The sequence below is a fragment of the Bufo gargarizans genome, chromosome 3, assembly GCF_014858855.1.
Source record: "Bufo gargarizans isolate SCDJY-AF-19 chromosome 3, ASM1485885v1, whole genome shotgun sequence".
Classification (NCBI taxonomy): Eukaryota; Metazoa; Chordata; class Amphibia; order Anura; family Bufonidae; genus Bufo; species Bufo gargarizans.
In genome coordinates, this window is record NC_058082.1 from 290,513,151 (window position 1) to 290,538,035 (window position 24,885).

The window sequence follows — 24,885 nt, forward strand, 5'->3', positions numbered from 1 at the left end:
CGGACAGACCGCTGAAGACGCTTCTGAGCATTCACAATGAAAACTTTTACAGATGATTATCTAGTGTCCAACAAGTGATTATTTTTTTAAATATATATATATAAGCTGTGGTACAGTGCCAGTTATTTGTCATGGGTGCGGTCAGATGGGCATCATACGGGAAACAGATTAGCAATAGCTGCAATGCTAACTGCCCCAAATAGATGCTCTCTTTATTCAGTGACATCAATACATAACATTTGTATGGCTTGTTTCCTAGGTTCAACTATAGGTTGAAATGTGTGTGTGGCTGGTTCAGGCGATACAACCATACTCCTGTCTAAATGTACATAATCTTCCAGGACTACATGGAGATGCACTTGTGTGATGCTGTTAGGTGTACAATACAAAAATGGTGATGATTTATCAACCTTCTCAGAGATGTTCACGAAATTGCTTTGTTAAGGCAGTTAAGGTAAAATTACCTTTATTTCTTTGTACCTAGAAGCCAAACAGCTAAACCATTCATACAAATTCCAAGACCAGCATTGTGATAACATTCCCTAGGTCCAGGGGCCGTATCCCCCCTCTATTGGAAGACATGAGTAGAAAGGCCATAATACTTTTACAATCGGAGAGTCCCAGCATTTAAAGTTCTTACAACAGCAGAGAAAGCTGAATATATGGAGGAAAAGAAAAAGGAAAAAATAGCAAAGGAATACATTACTGGTAGCAGGTAACACTCCAGTGTCAAGGTTCACATGTGCCTTGGATTCAATTGAGGCCTTCAATACTCATTTCCTTATATGCTGAATGCAAGTAAATCACACACTGATGCAGAAGTCACCCCAACGCATATCTTTCCCCAAACCCAATGGAAGACTGCCAATGGTTTCTGGGTAAATCTAGTCCTCTCTAACATGACATTTGGGAAGTTCATTATTATGCATGTCAATGTTCTGTTTCCAGAAAATCTTAGAACATGTTCAATTGTTGTGCGCAAAACACATTTCAGCCATTAAGACAAGTTCTGTTACTTGAAATACGACTTACTGTCTTTGCAGAATCATATCCTCCATCCACTGAGCTGATTTTATGGTGATAATAAAAAAAAAAATATGTAAACATGTAAAGTAGGATATAATCCTTGAGCAGACATGTACGCTGGGAGCTTAGTAACACATTGCCTCCATTTCTGATTGCAGTTTCTTAATCTGCTTTTTTGCACCACTGATTGAAATATATATATTGGAGCAAATATATAAATTATATCTTAAAAAAAAAAAAAAATTACGGTAAATGTTCGCGCCTTAGTCTTGCCAAACTAATCTGTGCAGTAACCAAGAGTACTTTTCATTATCCCACTGAAAGGGAATTGAAAAAGAACCCAAAACCTATATATGTTTACTCTGCTTTCAGTTGGGTTTTATGTTCCTTGGTTTCACCACCTGTACAAGTCAAAGGGTCAGGAAATAGAACATGGTCATAGATTCATGCGTAGATGTTCCGGTCGTTTGGGGATCAGTGGATAGGTTTGTTTCTTATATGGCCCGGCATTAGATTGTCTAATTGGTAATGGCGCTGAGGCTTCTCCGCTTACGGTCACATCCATTTGTTCCACACCACTTGTTTCCATTCGGAAATCCGCAGGTGTCTGCGCATTGGTGGCTCCAGCAGCTGTTCCTCGTCCCCAGAAATCACCAGGGCAAAACTTGACAGGGCTTTTAAAAAGAAAATAAAAACTGTCGTCAAGTCTCTACTAAACTTTGGCTACTTTCACACTAGTGTTTTAGTTTTCCGGTATTGAGTTCCGTCATAGGGGCTCAATATCTGAAAAAAAGCTTCAGTTTTGTCCCCATTCATTGTCAATGGAGACAAAACTGAACTGAACAGAATGGAATGCTCCAAAATGCATGCCGCTCCGTTTAGCTGCGTTCCCAGACCAGAGAGCAAACCGCAACATGCTGCGGTTTGCTTTCCGTCCTGGGATGCGGAGCAAGATGGATCCGGCATGACCCCCAATGCAAGTCAATGGTGATGGATCCGTTTTTTCTGCCACAATAGAAAATGGATCCGTCCTCCATTGACTTTCAATGGTGTTCATGACGAATCCATCTTGACAATGTTAAAGATAATACAACCGGATCTGCTCATAACAGATGCAGATGGTTGTATTTCAGTAACGGAAGTATTTTTGCTGGACCCTGCCGGATCCAGCAAAAATGCTAGTGTGAAAGTAGCCTAAGGGTACAGCCGTACATGCAGAGGTTCTTTTTAGCAGACAAAGCAAAAATCAGGAGTGCATTCTGAAAGGAGAGTAAGTATTAAAGGGGTATTCTCATCTTAATGATCACTGTTAAATCTGTTAATGATTTGACATGGATCATTTTTCTAAATACATGTTATTACCCAATTCCCACCCTTTTTTTTTTTTTTTTTAAATAAGTCCCCTCTTACCTGATGTCCTTTGGTCTCCCCTGGTTACAGCCTCCTCTCCTGTCGAATCCCGCCGTGCCGCGCTTACGCAGAAGACTGAAGATTCTCTCCCAGCCGGGCAATGTCCTGAACGTGCACGCCGGGCATGCGCCATGATGACTTCTTCCTGACCAGTATAGTACAGAGCCGCGCACGCCGGCTCTGTACTATACAGGCCAGGAATAAGTCACCATGGCGCATGCGAGGTGGCGTGCGCATTCAGGACATTGCACGGCCCGGCCGGGAGAAGAATCCAGGAAGTGAACGTCGTGCTCAAGGTAGGCGAGTATGACAAGGGAAGATGAGAATACCCTTTTAAGGACAGATACTAAATTTTTTTTAATCCACTCCTGGTTTTGAGTTGTACCCTTGGAAGCATTAGTGACTTTGCACAATTATGAAACTTTGCTAATACTATGGGTAACTTATCTTCCACTAAAAACCAAAAAAGCAGGTTCACCAGATATGAACCAGGTTTCAACAGGCATCTCTTTTAGGGTACTTTCACACTAGCGTTATTCTTCAACGGCACTGAGTTCCGTCCTAGGGGCTCAATACCGGAAAATAACTGATCAGTTTTATCCCCATGCAGTCTGAATGGAGAGAAATCCGTTCAGGATGCATCAGAATGTCTTCAATTCAGTCTTTTTTACTTTTCAGGACGGATATAAAATACTGCAGCATGCTGCGGTTTAATCTCCGTAGAAAAATCCCGAACACTTGCTGGAATGCAGGATCCGGCCCCGAGTGTTCTGGCAAAACTGATCCGGCATTGCGTTCTGCGCATGCTCAGACCGCAAAAAATTGGAAAAAAAAAAAAGGCCAGATCCGTTTTTCCAGATGACACCAGAGAGACTGATCCGGCAATTCAATGCATTTGTCAGACAAATCAGGATCCTGATCCGTCTGACAAATGCCATCAGTTTGCATACGTTTTGACGGATCTGGCAGGCAGTTTCGGCAATGGAACTGCCTGCCAGAATTCTCTGCCGTAAGTGTGAAAGTACCCTTACCAGAATATCCAGTTGGGGTGTATTCCCAATTAGATATTTATGGCATATCCACAAGATATACCATACCTGTCTGATTGGAGCAAGTCCAACCTCTGGGACTTACTACTACCTTTAGAATGGAGCCCCATTTTGCACCACCACAAATGAAAAGGTGGCCGACTTCTAAAGTCCCATAGAAGTAAAAGGAGAGCACCACTCCGTTCAAGGTGATGAGAGATGGAGCTCTGCCCTAAATGTTGAAACGGGAATATCTCTAACTAATGTGATGTATGTAATGTGATGAGCCATGTATAATGTGATGGAAAAATAAATCCAGCCAGCAAAGGAAGAAATATGGACAACCACAATACATTAGTAAGGGCCTTGTAATAACTTTCTCTACATGATAAATGCTATTTGCTGATTTAAGACAACCCCTTCAAATGTGGTAGCAAGCAGCATTGAGAGTCCAGTCAAGTCATTATACAAGTATTGCTTCTAAGAAATGACTGCACATGCAACAATGCTAAACAGGATTGGTGGGCAAAAAGAAATAGTTACCTCACAGGTGTCCTAGGGCTTCCAATGAATCGACGAGGAGACCGAATTTTTGGTTCAAAAGAAAACTTCTCTTTTACACTTTCAAGTACAGAAGGAGCCACATAAGTAAAACCCTAGGTGGTAACCAGATAGTTATCAAACATGTAAATATATACCTTTTTTTCTGATTTTTTATTTCTAGTAGTAGTAGTTTTCAGTTTAAACCGAATTTACAACCGTACATGAATTTTTAAACATACTGGAACAGGTTTACCAAGAAAGGTGTTTCTTACATGATTTAAAAAAAAAAAAAAGTAAATAAAACAAAAAAAAAAAAAAAAAAAAAAAAAACACTGAAGTAAACTGCACCAAGTTTATAAATAATAAATACATTTGTCCCAACTTCTGGCTGTCCATGCACCAGAAATTCAAATCCACACCAACCAGGAGCTGCTGTACATTTGAATTAGTAATTTATGCTAATTTGGAGCCTATTATCATAAAGGTGTTGGCTTGTAAGAGGTCACGCCCTTCTACTGATTCAGAGTAAGTAAAAAGTCAAAGACTGCCATTATTTGGAACTTATTTTTTACATCACTGTGATAAATGTGCTAGATTAGACATGGCTTATATCAGATTACAATTAAAGGAAAGTCCTTGTACCATGTTAAAGGAGTTTTGTCACTTCAGCAAGTGGCATTTAACATATAGAAAAAGTTAATACAGGCTTTACTAATGTATTGAGATTGTCCGTATTGCCTCCTTTGCTGGCTGGATTCATTTTTCCATCACATTATAAACTGCTTGTTTCCATGGTTACGGTCACCCTGCAATCCATCAGCGTGGCTGTGCTTAGATACTATAAAAAAGCACTATCCTATGTGCGCATCCACGGTTCCGGTCACCAAAGAAGACGGCATTATTTTCTATAGTGTGCAAAGACGAGCACCACTGATGGATTGCAGGGTGGTTGTAACCATGGAAACGAGCAGTGTACAATGTGATGGAAAAATTAATGAAGCCAGCAATATGGAAAACAATACATTAATAAATGCCTTGTATTAACTTCCTCTACAGTGACAAAACCTCTTTAGGGCCTTTTTACACTGTCAGGGAAATTATCAGGTATAAGTGCTCGTTTCCAATAATCTGTCTGTGTAAAGGTGCCACCAATCACCCGCTGAATGAGCAAAACAAATCATACTCCTAAGTCATAATTTCTAGGGAGCGGGTCATGCTGTGCTCTAATGCTCAGGAACAATTATTCTGTAGGACGACGGCTTAAGGCAGTTGCGGTCACTTGTCCTCATACAGTGGAGGTGATTGCTGCATGTAAATGCAGCATTCACCTCCTCTGACGAGCAGGCTGTTGTCTGGAAGGAACACTTCCTTTCTGACAATTGCCTGCTTCATCGGGCCATGTAAACTATCCTTTAGACAGTAGACTAAAATAAAAATTGACACCTTTTAATGGCTAAGGATCCTATTACATCTGCAGATAAAGCAGGCGATTGTCGTGAAGGAAGCGTTCCTTCCCAACATTCATTTCCTCGCTAGTGGAGAAGAACGCTGCTATTACATGCAGCAATCTGCTCCTCAGTATGGGGAGGAGCGACCTCTTATGCCATCACTTGTCCCCATATTGAATCACTGTTTGCCAGCAGCAGATCATGATTACATGGCACTATCTGGCGCCGACAAACAAGGATTTTTAAACCTGCTAAAAGATTCCAATTACCCGATGAAGGAGCTTGTTAGCGACAGTCTGAACAATTATCTTCAGGTGTAACTGAAAAGATGACAAAAAATGGCAAGCTTTCGAGACTACTTAGTTTACCTTATTTTACTTAATGAAGAACACACAATAGTCTTAAAAGCTTGCCATGGTGCTGTACAGTTTACTGCTATGTACTGCTTGTAAGCAGTCATTTGAGGCTCACAATAGGGCTGAATGTAAGGACTTTGAGATTAAAGAAACATCAGCACCATGATCAGTAATCTATGCAAAAATCTACAACAAGCACTTAACTAGCACGTTTTCTGAGATTTTTCAACTGATGACCTATGCTCTGGATAGGTCATCAGTATCTGATCGGTTGGGGTCCGACACTCGGGACCCCCAATGATCAGCTGTTTAAGAAGGCGGAGAGCAGCGGACTTCTTGCAGCTTTGCCTAGGCCATATGACATGTTCATCGTTCACGTGGACTAGGCAATACCAAGCACTGCTGCTGTACAACGTACGGTGCTCTGCTTGGAGAGCTGAGAAAAGGCTGTGGCGCTAATGTGAGTGCAGGTGCCTTCTCAAACAGCTGATCCGCAGAGGTCCTGAAAAACAGACCCCCACCAATCCGTAAAATAATCCCTACAGTGTGCCTGGATTTGGCACTTCACAGCTGCAGCCAATGACTATCCATAGCTGTCGACTGGGAAAAAGTGATTGCCTGCAGTGGTCATGTGCTGTATCCAGGTATGTCATCGCTGTTGGTTAAAAACATTCCTGCTGCTCTCCATTTACAATTATCTTGAACAAACCCCTTTAAAAATGGTGATGGAACTATTGGCATGACAAAGGGTGAGGAAATGAGTGGACAAAATTTGACAGCCATAGCGGATAACTTACCAAAAACACTCTGTTGGCACTTTCACTGAGTGTGGCATCATCTGGACTGTCTACAGGTGTCTGACGAGTAAACTTTGAATCAAACTGGCTCACATCCTCCTCAGATTGCTAAACAGGGGAGGGGAAAAAAAGCAAGTGAACAAGAGACAAAATAAAACTTACTGTATGCACTTCTTAGGTTGTTTGCACTATGGTCTTTTCAAATGCAACTCTTAAGTGCACATACTAAATTATACCAGAATTGGACCAGAAGGGGACAACAGGTAATCACAGACCTAGTTAATGCAAACAATGTTTCAATTTTTATTCTTACTCTTCCCACAACCTCCTGGAATACCCCTACATCCATTCACCCAGCAAGGAACTATTAATCTCTTCCTCCATCTTACCTTCTCATCTGACCGCTTGCATAAACCTGTTTGACAACATAAAACAAACACACACAGATACCTCATGCCCTCTCCTATTCTCACCTATTAACACTTTCTCTGCTTCTCCTTATTGCTGGTGATCCCTCTCCAAATCCAGGCCCCCTTCAGCAAATCATCACCATCACCTCCATGTCCCACTATAAATCTCCTTCTACTAATTTCTGCAACCGCTTAAACCTAATACCCATTCCTCTGACCCCTGCTCCTTTGGTTCCTCTTGCAGGAGCATTATGGAATGCACGCTCTGTCTGTAACAAACTATTCTACATTCATGAACTTTTCATCTCACAAAACCTTTCCTTTCTGGGTCTCACAGAAACATGGCTGACAACCTCCGACACCTCCTCCCCTGCTGCACTCTCTTATAGTGGATTTCAATTCACTCACACCCCTGCCCCGGCTTCAAACATGGTGGAGGAGTTGGTCTTCTATCAGACACCTACTCCTACAGCCCAACTCCACTGCCACCCTCCATTACGCTCACCTCAGTTGAAGTACACTCTGTTAGCATCTACTCTCCCTCCAACCTTCAAGTTACCGTCATTTACCGTCCCCCGGGCCCAGCCTCCATCTTTCTTGACCACTTTAATACCTGGCTACTACACTTTTTCTGACGACATCCCCACTATCATCATGGGCGACTTCAACATCCCTATTGACACCTGCCACTCGGCCGCCTCTAAACTCCCATCACTCTCTTCCTCCTGAGGCCTATCACAGTGGTCTTCAGCTCCCACCCACAGAGATGGTCAGACTCTGGATCTTACCTTTACCCGCCTCTGCTCCCTATCTAACCTTTCTAATTCGCCTCTACCCCTATCCGACCACAACTTACTCACCACCTCTTCATTGGTCTCTTCTGCTGCTCCCCCGATCCACACACTAGCACACCCCCGCAGGAACCTAAAACATCACTATTGCGCGCCCCCCCCCCCCCCCCTTCCCTCACACACAACAAAACCCCAAAAATTAACAGACAACCCTGGCACACCAACCTGACCAAAAAACTCAGACAAGCTTCCAAGGCTGCTGAGCGGCGATGGAAGAAATCCCAATCTAAAGATCATTTCACCGCATACAAGCACTACCTCATATTCAAATCCTCACACGCTGATGCAAAACAGGCCTACTTCTCATCTCTCATATCTTCCCTGTCCCACAGCCCTAAAACAACTTTTTAACACTTAACTCCCTTCTCCTTCCCCCAGCGCCCCCATCCTCTCCTCTCTTCGCAGCTGAGGACTTTACCAAATATTTCAAACAAAAGATAGTCAACATCAGAGAAAGCTTCAGTGCACAGTCCCCACAGACCCTCTACACAAGTCCTTACCAAAGTCACCAATGACCTATTAACAGCCAAAACCAAGAAACAATACTTGGTCCTCCTTCTCCTTGACCTGTCCTCTGCCTTAGACACTGTTGACCACTCCCTTCTGTTGCAAACTCTCATCTCTTGGCATCACTAACCTGGCCCTCTCCTGGATCACATCATACCTCACAGACCGGACAATTAGCGTCTCCCACTCCCGCACCACCTCCTTGTCTCATTCCCTCTCTGTTGGTGTCCCACAAGGCTCTTTCCTAGGACCCTTGCTCTTCTCCATCCACACTTTCGGCCTGGGACAGCTCAGAGTCCCACAGCTTTCAGTATCACTCCTATGCTGACGACACACAAATCTACCTCTCTGGTCCAGACCACCACCTTACTATCAAGAATCCCACAATGTCCATCTGCTATATCATCCTTCTTCGCCTTTCGCTTTCTAAAACTTAACATGGATAAAACAGAATTCATCATCTTTCCCCAATCTTGCTCATCCTCCCCAACAGACCTATCTATCAAGATCAATAGCTGCACACTCTCCCCGGTCAACCAAGTCCGCTGCCTTAGAGTGACCTTTGATTCTGCCATTTTCTTCCGACCACACATCCAAGCCCTTTCCACCACCTGCCGCCTCTAACTCAAAAACATCTCCCGCATCCGCGCTTTCCTTAACTTTGAATCTGCGAAAATGGTTGTACATGCCCTCATCTTCCGCCTAGACTACTGCAACACTCTCCTCTGTGGCCTTCCATCTAGCACTCTCGCACCCCTCCAATCTATCCTCAACTCTGATGCCCGACTTATCCACCTCTCAACCTATTACTCCTCTGCCAATCCCTTTACTGGCTCCCCATTGCCCAGCAAATTCACTTCAAAGTACTAACAAATACATACAAGGCCGTCCATAACCTGTCCCCTCCCTACATCTCTGAGATACTTTCCCGATGCACCCCCACACGCACTCTCCAATCCTCACAAGACCTGCTTCTCTCCTCTTATCACCTCGTCCCACAATTGACTTCAAGATTTCTCCCGTGCATCCCCCATACTCTGGAACTCGCTACCCCAGCATATCAGACTCATCTACAGTGGAATCCTTCAAAAGAAACCTGAAAACCCACCTCTTCAGACAAGCCTACAACCAACCAGTGACCCTGCTGCCTCTATAACGCCATGACCAACTTCACCCGCACCTACTGTGTCCTTCTCCCATACCATGTAGATTGTAAGCCCTCACGGGCAGGGCCCTCTCTCCTTCTGTACCAGTTTGTAACTTGTCTTGTTTATGATTAGTGCAATTGTCTGTATTATGTATGTATACCTCTTCTCATATGTACAGCGCTATAGAATGAATGGCGCTTTAGAAATAAATATAAATTCCTTAGTACTGTAAAACAAAGCATTTTGTATATTCACATGCAGCCATTTCTAGCTTGGCGTATTAAGTACAGAATTAGTCATTGAAAGGTTGTAACTTGCTGCCACATTTATTGAGCTAAAATAGAGACAGCTACATCTGTGTATATATTCAAAAAGGAAAGACTGGAGTCCACATCCATTTACCCTCATCATTCAATCTCTTAGAGGGGGAAAAAAAAAAATAAACACTTACCAAGAGTGGCTTGAAGGGAGGTTCCACCTTCCGAGCCAAGAGATCTTCCCAATTAATATGTCTGAAAAATGGATGCGCCTACAAAAATGATGAATAGGTTATGAGAATTAATACTCAGACGATTTACTTAAACTCAAGAGCATTTTTGTTTTTCAGTATTAATGGCCTAAGCATGTACAGTCTAATGCGAATAGTTACTGTCATGATACCTTTAACAAACAGCTGAATCTTACTTTGGGCAAGACTTCCTCATAGAAGACCTATTCATATTTTAGGCATTAACTATACTGTTGAAAAACAAATGTGAATGAAGCCTAGGGCTGCCTACACACATTAGATTGCCATCAGCTTGGCATGTTCTCAATAGGGAGAATGCAGTAAAGCCGCTGCCAGAATCTCAGTTCAGTGGGAGGCCATCAAAACCCACCGAACAGCTGTTTGCAGCAGTGGGCAGAGCCAGAAGCAGAAGGTTCTATCCACTGTGTAGTGGCCACGCTGGAGCATAGTTTTTGGCTTACAGTGCTAGCCCGCAAGCAGCCGATCTAAGGGGGGACCCCCACCAATTGATATTGATCACCTATCCACAATTACAAGCCTTACTATAAACCTACCAACACCAAAATGCTGAACATGTATGCTCATTAATCAAAAATTTAATGTAGTCTTAGTGGTTTTCTGAGACATTTGGAACTTAAGGAATAAAGCATTACCTGAACATCCCCAGCATCGCCAAGACCAGCCCCAAGACGTGAAGCAGCATTTCTTTTTAGCAGCTGTCAGGTAAAAAATAAATAAATCAAGATTTGAATTAGCCTCTTAGCACTTCATGACAGACTTTGATCAGGAAGACCACAGGCACACCAGTTGTGCCTATGCGATCATAAGCAGGAGCGAAGGGGGTGTTATGGAGATTGGAAAAGATGCTATGAAAAAACAAATTGGTCGCTCCTAAAAGCCCATAACAAACCAGTCCTTAAAGAGTAGAGGTGTCTTTTTTTTTTTTTTTTTTGTCTATAAATGAACACTACGAGTGATTAAAAGAAACTTTTTAATAAATGATATCAAAGCAATATGCTTCCTTCTCTACTTATTAGGCTCCTCTCCTGCCCTCCCTCTTTACTAAAGCTGGATTTGAATGGGGGGCGATGAGCAGACTATTCTCATGAAGGAGACATTCCTTCCTGACAATTGCCTGCTCTTTAGTAGAGGTGAAGCACTGCATTTACATGCAGCGATCTCCTCCACAGTATAGTATAAGGAGGAGCGATCACTACTGCCATCACATCCTCATACAGGTGCATTGTTGCTGAGCAGATCACTGTTTAGAATGCACGATCTGCTGCCCAGAAACGACAATTTAGCTGCACATGTGAACAATTGTTTCACCTGATGAATGAGCATTTTACTCGTTCATTGGGTGATCTGTGGCACTTTTAGATGGGCCAATTATCGTTCGTAGGAACGCTCGTTGCCAATAATCAGCCTTAAAAAGTTATTCCCATCTTGCGCAGGCACTCTCCATTCATTTCTATGGGAGCAGAGGGTGGCTGTGAATGTGCGGTGCGCCCTCCAGAGCTTTGCAGGCTCTATTCTAAGTATAGGTGTGGGTCCCAGAGATGGGACCCGCACCTATTACACATTGGGGACATATCCTAGATTGCACAGAAGTCTATAGAGGTGGGAGAAGCAAGAAAGGACTCTTGGAGACAGGGAGAAAGAGACTACAGCTAGTTTGTAAGTGATTACAGCTGCATTCACACAATGGCAAAACGGTCTGTTTTTAATAGACGTTTTTTTCACTGATGCCTTTCTGAAAAATGGACGTTAAAAATGGTCCCCTTTAGGCTACTTTCACACTAGCGTTCAGAGCGGATCCGTCTGAGACTGATCCGCTCATATAATGCAGACGGTGGCTCCGTTCAGAACGGATCCGTCTGCATTATATTGTAAAAAAAATTCTAAGTGTGAAAGTAGCCTGAACGGATCCGTCCAGACTTTTACATTGAAAGTCAATGGGGGACGGATCCGTTTGAAGATTGAGCCATATTGTGTCATCTTCAAACGAATCCGTCCCTATTGACTTACATTGTAAGTCTGGACGGATCCGCACGGCCAGGCGGACACCCGAACGCTGCAAGCAGCGTTCAGGTGTCCGCCTGCTGAGCGGAGCGGAGGCTGAACGCTGCCAGACTGATGCATTCTGAGCGGATCCGCGTCCACTCAGAATGCATTAGTGCTAGACAGATGCGTTCGGGGCCGCTTGTGAGCCCCTACAAACGGAGCTCTCAAGCGGACACCCGAACGCTAGTGTGAAAGTAGCCTTAATTGTATGGGGGCTGTCAGGCCATGAAAATGGACAAAATAGAATGATTTTTTTTTACGCGTTATTCACTTTCCATAAAAAAATGGCCATGTAAATAACCTCACAGACTACCTTTACTTTAAAAATGGATGTGCGATGACCGTAAAAAAAAAAAAAATATATATATGTCTGTCACCAGTCTGTTTCACTGTTGTGAAAGTAGCATTGCTGTTTTATCAAACTGCTGCATTGACATCTAAACTAGCGCTCCCCTCCTATTATAAGTGTCGTTCATACTTCCCCCAAGCACCACAAAAAATGATGCTTTGTAAACAGACCACCAGTGGCTGCTAGATACAGCCCCATGATTGAAGGGGAAAGGAAGACCATAAATATGCTTCAGTTCTGCAAAGCGTCCTTATGCAACCTGCCTTATATTTGTGGTGCAGTCAGGAAGGGGTTAAGGTGAATGTGAATGCTTTCAAAGAAAAATCAGGTCTGGAAATACAGGTACATACCTTTTTAAGCAAATCCCTGGCTTCTTGGGTGAGGTAGGGGGGCAAGTTAAGCTTACATTTCAGAATTTTGTCAATAGTTTTTTTACGGTTTTCACCAGTAAATGGCGGCTGCAAAAAGTAAAAAAAAATAAAAAACACACTAAAAGCAAAGACACAAATGTTGGGTCAAACTACACTGAAGAAAATTTGTAAATTGAAATCAAAACCATGGTCATAACAGTTTAGGCCATCTGATGGGCTTACCCTAGAGATAAATAAATGTACCCGGGAAAAAAAATATACTAAAATATACTATAACAATAGTTCTCTGCCCACTATAATGCACACTTCCAAGTACTGTTCTAAACTCTAAAGTACCATTGCTATGACAGTGGCAATTTAGCTACAGGTACACAGCTATAAGCTGTAGAGCCCAGTGTACTGCAGAAGCAATCAACATACAGTATATGCTGAAAATCTAAGAACAATGCACTCAGATGGTTCTAGCCCCCTGAGGGGCTGTAAAAAAAAAAAAAAAAAAAAAAAATATATATATATATATATATATATATATATATATATATATATATATATATATATAAATTTGCTATTTTTATTTAGTATTTGATAATTTTAGATATAAAAATAATCAGCTAAAAAAAATAAACATAACAGGCACCTTCGTTTCCAGATGCGAGAAATATATAATGTATACATACATACACACAAATTTGGCTGCAAAAGACATATCATTTTTAGCTAAAGGTGAATGCCGTAATATCAAAACAAAAAGTTGTCGGAATTGTGGGTTGTTTCAATTTCACCCCACATATAATGTTTTCCCCGTTTTGCAACACAAGACATGGTAAATTAAATGGTGTCGTGTCATAAATAAAAACAAAACAACACTACTTATTTTGCAAAAAATAAGCTCTGATATGGCTATATAAACAGCATATGATTTTTTTTTATGGCTATTGGAATGTGGGAGGAAAAAATTAAAATGTGAAAACAAAAATGGTCCCAGTACTTAAGGGGTTAACAGATACTATTACTAGAAAGTCCTAGGGGCCCTTCTTAGACAGAGTTGTTTGGGGCTGACAGGAACAGATTCCAGCCCTTTGGAAGCACGCATACAGGACTGGACAGCCATACTCCAGCTTGTGATTGAGCACGGCCATTGTAACAAGTGGGCTTATATATGGCATTGGGCAGGAGGTGCACACACCATCGATGGAATAAATGTAGGTCACCGGCTGCTAAAAAGTTAAAACTTTCTTCACCAGTAACCAGCTGGCAAGAAAACAGATTCACTCACAGCTCCAGTTAGCATGTCGTACATCAAGGCTCCCAAACTCCACCAGTCCACTGCACGATTATGTCCACTCCTCATTAGAATCTCTGGGGCCCTGCAAAATGGAGAGTTCAAAGAATTTTTATACTGCCAGCTACTTTTTTCACATCAAACAGCTTCAATCGCATTGTAGTTCATATACACCGTTTACAAATGGTACCTTTGTTTCCCTTGTCTGCGACTGATGGTGAAAAAAAAATGAAGATTGAAGCAATTTGCTAATGAGCATGCAAGTGCCCAGGGCCCTCAGCATTACTGGTCAATATAACTCCTCCCCTTTCTGCAAGTCGGCCCAGTGTCCTGCCTATGTCAACATCTATGCAGCTGTCCACAACAGGTATTGTATGGTGCATGACCGGGCTCAGCGGTGATGTGCGCAGGACAGTGGCGTAAGCAGGACACTGGGCCAGCTTACAGAAAGGGGAGGAGTTATTGACAAGTAATGCCGAGGTACTTACAGCAATAGTAAATGCCCCTGGGCACTTACAAGCTCATTAGCGAATCGCTGCAAACTTTGTTTTTTCAGCATCACAGCCGCAGAGAAGGCAGACAAAGCTACCATTTGAACGGTGCATGTGAACTATAAAGCGATTCATGTAGTCTGATGTCAGAAAAGTAGCTTATATAGACACCCTTTAATAGCAGAAAAACACATTATACCAAGGTTTTGACTATAGACTCATGTTGTCCCACGCCTACACAGGCGTTACATCCCAAGTAAAACGACATGGGTTGGAAGGTTAGTTGTTACCCATAGTGATGTGGGAGTGGAATTACATCCTTTGGATAATCTGAAACACAATTATGCTTTTACTTCTTCAGTAAACAGGATTTTATACTAGTATAACTCAAGGTTGACTAGATAAGTCTCTCCTAGCATCTGCCTCACCCTCCTCATCTAACCATTTCATTGCCAGGGACGTATGCAAAACATCATGACTAAATGCTTACAGCTGATAAAATGCAAGGGCTAGACCTTACATTTTAGTTAAAATAACTTCCCGAATTTTTTGCTTACAAATTATACCAATATTTTAGGTGCAATAATTAGTGCACTGCCATTGTATGGTCTCGGGGAGCAGGATGTTTTACATCCGGATTCTGTGCAATCTAGAAGGGGCAGTGGAAGCTCCTTGTGACAGCAAGAAGATAGATCATAGTCTGACGATTATCTAACTCTCTGTACAGCCACAATGACACCAGGAGGGTGATACAGAAACTTTTCTTCACATTATCATCCCTTTTACCAATCAACGAGGAGATATGCCCTCTGAGGATACAAGTTCAGGTTTCTGGATGCAGTTTTGGAAGCCAAAAATCAGGAGTGGATCATAAAAGAAGAGAAGGTATAAAGGACAGATATGACTTCTCTTCTTTGAAATCACTCCTGGTTTTAGCTTCCAAAACTGCATCAGGAAACCTGGACTTGTGGCTGTACCCTGGTTATCACATCTGGTTTTCACTATAGTTCATTTCTCCTGAAGAATGAGAAGACAAGCAGTTGCACACCTATCGGCCCCCTGAAACTAATCAGGACATTTGTCAACTCTCACTCAAATGTGTACTGGCATCTGGATCGCTGAAATTTTTGGTCTATTCAGTTCTTGCAAGTCGGTGAGGATATAAACTTAGGCATAAGTGACATTTATGGACTATACACACCCTGAACTTTTTTTTCGATGTACTATGCGCCTCTGCTTTAGCCCAGCTAAGCCCGAAACATGAAGTTTTATGCATTTTTTTCTGATTATTTACATCGGTGAAATGTAGAACAAAAATAACACGAGATTTTTGTAAAACTTACCAGTAAAATCTCTTTCTCGCTCTTCATTGGGGGACACAGAGACCGTGGGTATAGCTATGTCCTCTAGGAGGCGTTGAAGCTAGTAAAAGCTGTTAGCTCCTCCCCTGGCAGCTATACCCCCTCCAGCCTGGAGAGAGAGCTTCAGTTTGTGAGAAGCAGTAGGAGAAGCAAGTAAACCAACGAAAAAACGTGTAACAGCAACAATGCCAAGAACCGAACCAGGTTCTAACCAGCAACAGCCACAACTGTGGCCGAACAACAATACTGGGTGGGTGCTGTGTCCCCCAATGAAGAGTGAGAAAGAGATTTTACTGGCAAGTTTTACAAAAATCTTGTTTTCTCGCCCATATTCATTGGGGGACACAGAGACCTTGGGATGTCCGAGAGCAGTCCACAGGGAGAGAAAAGCACAGACCCATGGAGCCAGCGCCCCTGCAGGTAACTAAAAACTGCCGCCTGCAAGACCATGTGGTCCAAAGGCGGCGCCCGCCGATGCATAAGTATGCATCTGGCAAAATCCTGTGAATGTGCGTAAGGAGGACAGTAGCTGCCCAGCACAACTGCGCGGCCGAACTTTAAATCCTCTGAGCGCAACAGCGCCCACTGCTGTGGTGGAGTGAGCCGTGACATCGAAGGGCGGGACCCTGCCCCGGGTGCAGTGCGCTTAAGCAAATGCAGACGTGCAATTGCCACCCTAGAGGCCGCCAATGCCTTGCGAGGACCCTCCGGGATGACAAAAAAAAAGAAGAGTCCGTACACCGGAAAGGAACTGGAGGCTGGCAATAAATCGTCAGAGCTCCGACAACATCCAAATGACCTAACTCCCTTTCCCTAGGGGGTGAAGGGGAGGGACAGTTTCTTAATTGAAATGGAAATCAGAGACCACCGTCCGAGAAAGGAATGAACGGGCCGGGGAACTGCATATCCCTGTTAGAACCAGGAGGTTCTCTGCAAGAGAGCACCCCAACCCGGACACCCATCTGATAAGATTTGATAGCCACCAGTGACATCCCCCACAAGGATTGAAGGGGAAAATTCCGGAGCGCTGAAAGGACTAAGGTCAGATCCCAAGGTGGTAAAGGAGGCTGGTATGTGCCATTCCCTGAAGGAAGGTATTATGGGCCCCGGGTGAGTCAGAGGACGCTGGAAACGATACACAAACCGCAAAACTGCCCCAGCAAGGAACTAATGGCCAACCAAAAACCCAGGACCACAGGATCCACACCTGCTAAAGGGAAGCGCTTCACGGAAACGGTAAGTGGTCCACCAATGTCCCCCTAGCCGGAGGCTTGTGGGGAGAATGAGAAGCTGGCTGATAAACTACTGAGAAAGGAACGCCTGAATGAGGTATGTGCAACCGCAAGCCAAGGAATCAACACATTGGATAGGTAAAAGTTGAGACGATATGAGAATCATCGGCGGTAAAGTTCTGTCAGCGACCGTGTATTGACGGAGTAGCAACACTGCTCGACTCAAAATTTCGACCAGACCAAGATGAGAGAAAAAAACTCCTGCCTCGAGGAGGAAAGATAGAAGGGGTGATCCGTTCCAGGAACTAAACTCCATCAGCAGTTGTGACAGCACCCCTGCTCAGCCTGGCGTGGCGAGTCTCGTAGTCTAGCTACGGAATGTGCAGTGAAAAGGCATGACTACATCTGACTGACATAGCAGTCACTAGTCAAGTCTTGAGAGGTAGTTGTAGATACGGGTAGTACACCCAGGACCAACGGGTAGGACTTGGAAAACATCACAGCCCAACAGTCGGTCCAGAACAACTGGAAGAAAAAAAACATAGAACCAATACCCTGCATCAACATAGATGAGGGGAAGTAGTAAAGTAGGAGCTACAAAGGTTTGCGGAGTGGCCGTGAACGCAGAGCAAGAGAAGGAAAAAAAAGCCAGAAGAAAGAGTGGTAGGGCGAAGCCCATTCCCCATCTGAGACTGGCACTACACAGAAGTAGCCCCCGGATGATAGTGGCGGTGCCACACTCCGCCTAAGGAGGGGGCCATGCAGCGTATGCCTCCAAATTTGGCGTTAGAAGAATTTGTCACCTGACGAAGGAGCCGTGCAGGGGGAGCCAGAGTATGTAATAGCTACTCCAGGACCCCCGTACCATAGGAGCCGCAGCGTACCCGTCAGCGCAAACTGAGGGGCAGACTAGAGGTATCCGGTAGAGGCCGTGGTACCATACTGCCCCAGGGAAGGAGCGCTAACCTAAAACTCTCCACCTGGGAAGGGCATTGAACAGGAACAACCGCCAAGCCAGCGCCAGGGTAGAACCACTACCTGAGGGATTGCCCCACTGCAGCGACTGCAAACACTAGTACCAGCGTAAAATCCGCACCAGCGGAAGAGAACACGCTGCAGCGCTAAACCAGAGTGCCAGCACAACCACTTCCCACATCAAGAATGGTGGATAGAAATATAGTCAGTGTAACACTCGACTTGCTGGAATGTAATCACAATATTACGTGCCATGGTGTACGCACTACATATTGTTGAAGACACATATTGGAACAGTGGAGGACCCTGGAGATAGGGGACGCTAGGACACATGAGTGACGCTGGGCAACCCCAGAGAGGTTGTCATATTCATGCCCCAAACCGGCATCGAAGGAAAAATACACAACGTGGAAACAGCCACAGTATCCACCGGCGGCACCGAAATATCATTAGAAGAGTACAGGGCACCAGCGTGATCGATACTCGCTATGCTTCACTTGTAGAAGAAGCTAAGGCATCTATAGCCGTGGCGTAGTTGAAGTGCCACATCCAAGATGTGTACTCATTCCCCACGGTAGTGGACCACTTGTGGAAGCAGCAATGTTGTAATTATCCCACCAATGAAGGGGGTAATGCTTGCGGCAAGCACTGCACTCAGTGGTAGTATTGAAGGGTGGCAATGCAGTAATGCATATAGCAGGAACTGAATCCAAGAAGAGAGGGAGTACGCCACTTACAGAAAGGGCAAGGCATCTGGAGAGTCTGTATCAATACCCCACCTACGTAAGAGGGGTAAGACATACAGTACACCCTGAACCAGGGATAATGCCATAGCGCCACTATAGAAGAGGCTAATGCATACAGTAAGTACTGTCCCCAGTGGGAATGCAGTCCCGCCACCTACTAAAACGCCTACTGCCGGTACTGAAACAGTTCTAGTGCGGGTAGACCCCAATGGAGGGAGAGAATATTCAAGGGAGTACTGCATCCAGTAGTAGTGCAAATACTCCACCTAAGGAAGGGGGTAATGCATACGACAAGTACCGCTGTCTGCCTCGGACCCCATCTTGGAAAATCGCGCTGGAATCACGGCAGTGACCGAACCACTGATTCCCTCAGCGTGACCCTAGGGAGGAAGAGTGGGGGTGTGGAGGTGACAGAGGAGGAAAATATCCTGCTCTGGCCCGTTGTGTGCAGCCTCAACGCTCAGAATCTTGTCCATAGCAGTCGCAGGCTCACCTGGTGGGAGTGAAAACTTCTAGAGGTTCACTGACCGGATTGCACCCAAACGACCCCGGAAGGAGATTGGGAAGTCCGGAGATCCACCATCGGAGTGCGCAGGCAGTGCTCATCAACCAAACGACCCGGAGTCGAGTGGGAAGGTCCAGAGGTCCACCATTGGATTTGCACAGGTGGTGCTAATCCACCAAATGACCACGGAGGGTGCTTGGGAAGGTCCGTATGGCCACCATGGGATTGCGCAAGCAGCACTCTATCAACCAAAACGACCCAGATTGACTGGGAAGGTCTGGATGTCCACCTGGATTGCTCAGGCAGCGTTTTATCAACCAAACGACCTAGGAGGGTGATTGGGACTATCCAGACGTACACAATCGGATTGCACAGGTGGTGCTTATCAACCAAACGACCCCGGAGGGTGATTGGGAAGGTCCAGATGTACACAATTGGATTGTGCAGGCAGCGCTTGGCAACCAAACAGCGCCAGAGGGCGAAAGGAAATATCCAGATCTACCAGTGGATTGCGCAGGCAGCGCTTTATCAACCAAACTGACCCCAGAGAGTGAATGTAAAACTGAAGGGTTCTCCTCTGACTGTGATGGGACCCGGTCCCAGACTGATACTGATAGGGGGTTCCTGCAGTGATTAGGACTGAGGGGGGAGGACCCGAATGGACTTTATTTAAATTGTTAAAAACCGAGATGCCCACGATTGCGCAGGTGGTAAATTGGGCAGGAAGTAGAGGAGTGAAACCCTCAACATTAAAGCCCCGCAGATAGAAACCCATGAAATCCTGTGCCAGCCTTTAAGAGATGGCTGACCAGGAAGGTTAACTGCCTGAACCAAGGGCGGGGCTCTGTGAGGGGAGGGGAAGTCAAGGCGGGAAGAATTCATGCCAGACCACCCCCCTCACTGGGGTGAAGTGCGGGCTAGTAGGCCGAAGCCAGGGCCTAAAGTTCTGAAACACGGCCAACTGTTACGGCCAGAGCACCGATGGCTGCGGGGACAGCGCTGCATGCCGCTGCCGGCCAAAGGGCAGTGCGCTCACCGTAAGTGAAGTCGCACCAGATCGCAGAGAAATGCGCCCGCTTGTGCACGCATGCTGGGGAGGCCACAAGCCGGGGCTAGATTGCACAGGCAGAATGTCGTGCTGGCCGGAGATGATCAGGCGAGGCCATATTTTTGCGGTGCCCGGACTGATGCTGGCGTTAGCCTCCTGGAGCGGTGTACTCTTAGGCGCCCGCTTCCAGGGGATGATTATCGCTGGGGAGCGGAGACAAGGGGAGATCAGAGGTCCAACCCTTCGTTATGAGCAGGCACTCTGCATCTTCTCTACACCCGACCAAAGCGGTGTGCACGGTCGCCCGCTGTGATTTAATGCCATTAACCCCCTATGTGTCCGAGTACCGACGGCACAGAGGGGAAGGGAAGACTGTGGCGCTGGGCTAGTAAAAAAAAATAAAAATAAAAATTAAGTCCGTGTCTGGCAAGGAGGAAGCCTATTCCGTAGAACCCTTCAAATAGGAAAGGAAGGAGAGGGTTAACATGCTTACCTAGTCCCGTACTCGCCTATCTTCCTCCTCTTCACTTCACCTTCCATAAGTGGGCCTATAAGGTCACCTTTTCCAGCAGGGTCACCTCCTCAGCAGCTGGCACCGGAGTGGCAGGAGTCTGGTATGGCGGGAGGGTCTTCTCTTTAGCGGACCTAGGTGACACCTTGGCTGGCGGAATGCAGGGGAGCGAGGCTGCACTGGTCCACCTTGTCTTCTGTGGGGGAGGCAGCAGTGTGGATGACCGGCACTGGCGCAACTCAACCCCGGGAGAACAGGGAGGCAAGGTTTTCCCATCTGAAAAAGGAAAAAAATAAAATAAAAAATCTTCAGGAGATTCCCTGCAGAGCACTAGAAAAAACTGAAGCTCTCTCTCCAGGCTGGACGGGGTATAGCTGCCAGGGGAGAAACTAACAGCTTTTACTAGTGTCAACGCCTCCTAGAGGACATAGCTATACCCACGGTCTCTGTGTCCCCCAATGAATATGGGCGAGAAAACTATATTCACTCATTCAGCGAGCAAAAAAAAAAAAAAAAAAAAGTGAACATTACAACAACAAAAAACTCATGTGACCGTATTCTTTGATTATATCTGTACTCCAGTTCATACAAATGTTGAATATAAAATGCTCACATGTATTCTATGGTTCCACAAAATGTATGTGTTACTGTGCCATCATGAATGGATTCCTTACAAAGTCCAAAATCTGTCAGTTTAACATGTCCTAGAAAAAGGAGAAACAAAATACAACTAATAAAAACAGCAAGAATCTGTGACCGATCACACACGTTTTCAGAAAGCTTTAGGTGCAGTGTTTAACAAGATTTTTCGGTTTTAATGAGTACATTTATGTAGAGAATAGGACGTTGAACAATTTTCTAATATATATCTACTTAAAATTTTGTCTGCAGACCTTTATTATATTCATACAGTTATACAGCAAATATATGGCGTGGTCTTTCTGGCAGGGGTGTGTACTACCAAAGATGCACCTAATTTATGATGAGGCACACGACTCATCATAAATTAGGTGGATCTTCCGGCAGTAACAGCGACAAATAGTAGAAAAAATAAAATAAAACACTTAGGGCCGTTTTACACAAGTGTGTGCAGTAGGGCTGCAGCTAACGATTATTTGAATAATCGATTAGTTGCCGATTAATTTCTACGATTAATCGATTAATCGGGAAAAACGACAAAATTACAAAACAGAGGTTTATATGATCTTACTTGAAAAATTATGTTCAAAGGCCATATTAAAACAAATTGTGGACGACACTTATGGGGGATCTGTGGACGACACTTATGGGGGATCTGTGGACGACACTTATGGGGGATCTGTGGACGACACTTATGGGGGATCTGTGGACGACACTTATGGGGGATCTGTGGACGACACTTATGGGGGATCTGTGGACGACACTTATGGGGGATCTGTGGACGACACTTATGGGGGATCTGTGGACGACACTTATGGGGGATCTGTGGACGACACTTATGGGGGATCTGTGGACGACACTTATGGGGGATCTGTGGACGACACTTATGGGGGATCTGTGGACGACACTTATGGGGGATCTGTGGACGACACTTATGGGGGATCTGTGGACGACACTTATGGGGGATCTGTGGACGACACTTATGGGGGATCTGTGGACGACACTTATGGGGGATCTGTGGACGACACTTATGGGGGGATCTGTGGACGACACTTATGGGGGGATCTGTGGACGACACTTATGGGGGGATCTGTGGACGACACTTATGGGGGGATCTGTGGACGACACTTATGGGGGGGGATCTGTGGACGACACTTATGGGGGGGATCTGTGGACGACACTTATGGGGGGATCTGTGGACGACACTTATGGGGGGATCTGTGGACGACACTTATGGGGGGATCTGTGGACGACACTTATGGGGGGATCTGTGGACGACACTTATGGGGGATCTGTGGACGACACTTATGGGGGGATCTGTGGACGACACTTATGGGGGGATCTGTGGACGACACTTATGGGGGGATCTGTGGACGACACTTATGGGGGGATCTGTGGACGACACTTATGGGGGGATCTGTGGACGACACTTATGGGGGGATCTGTGGACGGCGTTTATGGGGGATCTGTGGACGACACTATTATGGGGGATCTGTGGACGGCGTTTATGGGGGATCTGTGGACGGCGTTTATGGGGGATCTGTGGACGGCGTTTATGGGGGATCTGTGGACGGCGTTTATGGGGGATCTGTGGACGACACTTATGGGGGATCTGTGGACGACACTTATGGGGGATCTGTGGACGACACTATTATGGGGGATCTGTGGACGGCGTAGTTATGGAGAGGGGGATATGTGCACTGTTATGGGCATAACAGTGCACAGATCCCTTTCCTCATAACAGTGCACAGACCCCCCTTCCCATAGCAGTGCCATACACAGACCCCCCCTCCTCCCCATAGCAGTGCTATACACAGATCCTCCCCCCTCCCCATAGCAGTGCTATACACAGACCCCCCTTCCCCCTAACAGCCCCGGCGCTTGCATCTTTATTTTACCTTTTTACAATGACGCTCCCGCTCCTGTAACAGCCAGGCAGAGCGGACGGCGGCGTAACGTCACTCAATCACGTGACGCGCCTGCTCCGCCCACTTCATGAATGAAGGCGGCGGAGCAGGCGCGTCACGTGATTGAGTGACGTTACGCCGCCGTCCGCTCTGCCTGGCTGTTACAGGAGCGGGAGCGTCATTGTAAAAAGGTAAAATAAAGATGCAGCGCCCGCCCGCCCGCCCGCCCGAATAGCAACGAATCGGCGATTATTCGATAACTGGATTCGTCGACAACGAATCCAGTTATCGAATATAATCGATTACATCGATTAATCGTTGCAGCCCTAGTGTGCAGTCCAGAAATTATGCTCCGTGTGTGAATATGATCCTCCATTCTTGACAATGTCCATCTTGCAGGAGTGCGCTGAATTGTACTGATTTATAACGCTGTGTGCCTCTCCATGACCTTACTTCTACAAGATCATACTAACAGCTTTATGTCACTGATTCAGTAGCAATAAGGTCATGCAGAGGCACACAGCATTATAAATCATAATAATGCTGTGCACTCCTGCAAGACAAGCAGGATCACATTCAAAAATTGAGCGTAACTTCTGGACTGCACATGCTCATGTGAAACAGCCCTTAACAAATGACTCCCACTGACTCAAAGCTCAGCTCTTGCTCCAGCAGATACAAAGTTTTTATGAAAAGTACTGCAAAAAAATTCAAGCTAGCCTCAGATAGCGCAGCACAAAGCTTGTGACAATTTCCTTTAATCAAACACTGACAACAAAAGTTCTTAAAATTTCACCCAAGGAGACAGTTGCAAGTTATTGTATTCCCACCTTGATGGTTGAGCATGATGTTCTCTGGTTTCAGATCACGATAAATTATTCCTTTCTGATGTAAATGTCCTAAAGCCATTGAGATCTCTGCTAAGTAAAAGCTGAAAATAAACAGGGATTAATAATATAAAAACAGTACGTTACATGTAGAGATTCAGCACAGAAAAATCTATACTTCGTCCCATGCCATATTCTACCATTGGCCATCTTTAAGTCTGTTCCTAAGAAGAACATGTCACCCATTTCATCTTTATTCAAATAGTAAGGCCTGGGCTACATGGAGACTTTGTAGAACTACTGACAGATTAATCAATTGCATAGATCAAGGATCAGCAACCTCCGGCACTCCAGCTGTTCTGAAACTACAACTCCCAGAGTGCTCCATTCACTTTTATGGGAGTTACAAGAACAGCTGAGCAGGTTTGCATGCTGGGAGTTGTAGTTTAACAGCAGCTGGAGTGCCGAATGTAGCGGATATAGCTGGTAACCACAGCGCTGGTTTCATTTAGGCTGGGTTCAGACCTGAGCGTTTTACAGCGCGT

General features: G+C 45.1%; 1 protein-coding gene across 1 annotated transcript in view; it reads right to left on the reverse strand.

Moving 5' to 3' along the window:
- Positions 1-449: 449 nt before the first annotated feature.
- Positions 450-24,885, reverse strand: part of RPS6KB1 (ribosomal protein S6 kinase B1) — a 51,599-nt gene continuing 27,163 nt past the window's right edge. The window contains exons 7-15 of the mRNA XM_044286297.1: positions 24,344-24,444; positions 21,581-21,671; positions 14,093-14,183; positions 12,796-12,903; positions 10,686-10,748; positions 9,976-10,053; positions 6,609-6,716; positions 4,008-4,120; positions 450-1,700 (exon numbers count right to left, since the gene is read on the reverse strand). Of these exons, the coding sequence (XP_044142232.1) occupies positions 1,463-1,700; positions 4,008-4,120; positions 6,609-6,716; positions 9,976-10,053; positions 10,686-10,748; positions 12,796-12,903; positions 14,093-14,183; positions 21,581-21,671; positions 24,344-24,444 (991 nt within the window). The 3' untranslated portion in view covers positions 450-1,462. The remainder of the gene's footprint in view (positions 1,701-4,007; positions 4,121-6,608; positions 6,717-9,975; positions 10,054-10,685; positions 10,749-12,795; positions 12,904-14,092; positions 14,184-21,580; positions 21,672-24,343; positions 24,445-24,885) is intronic.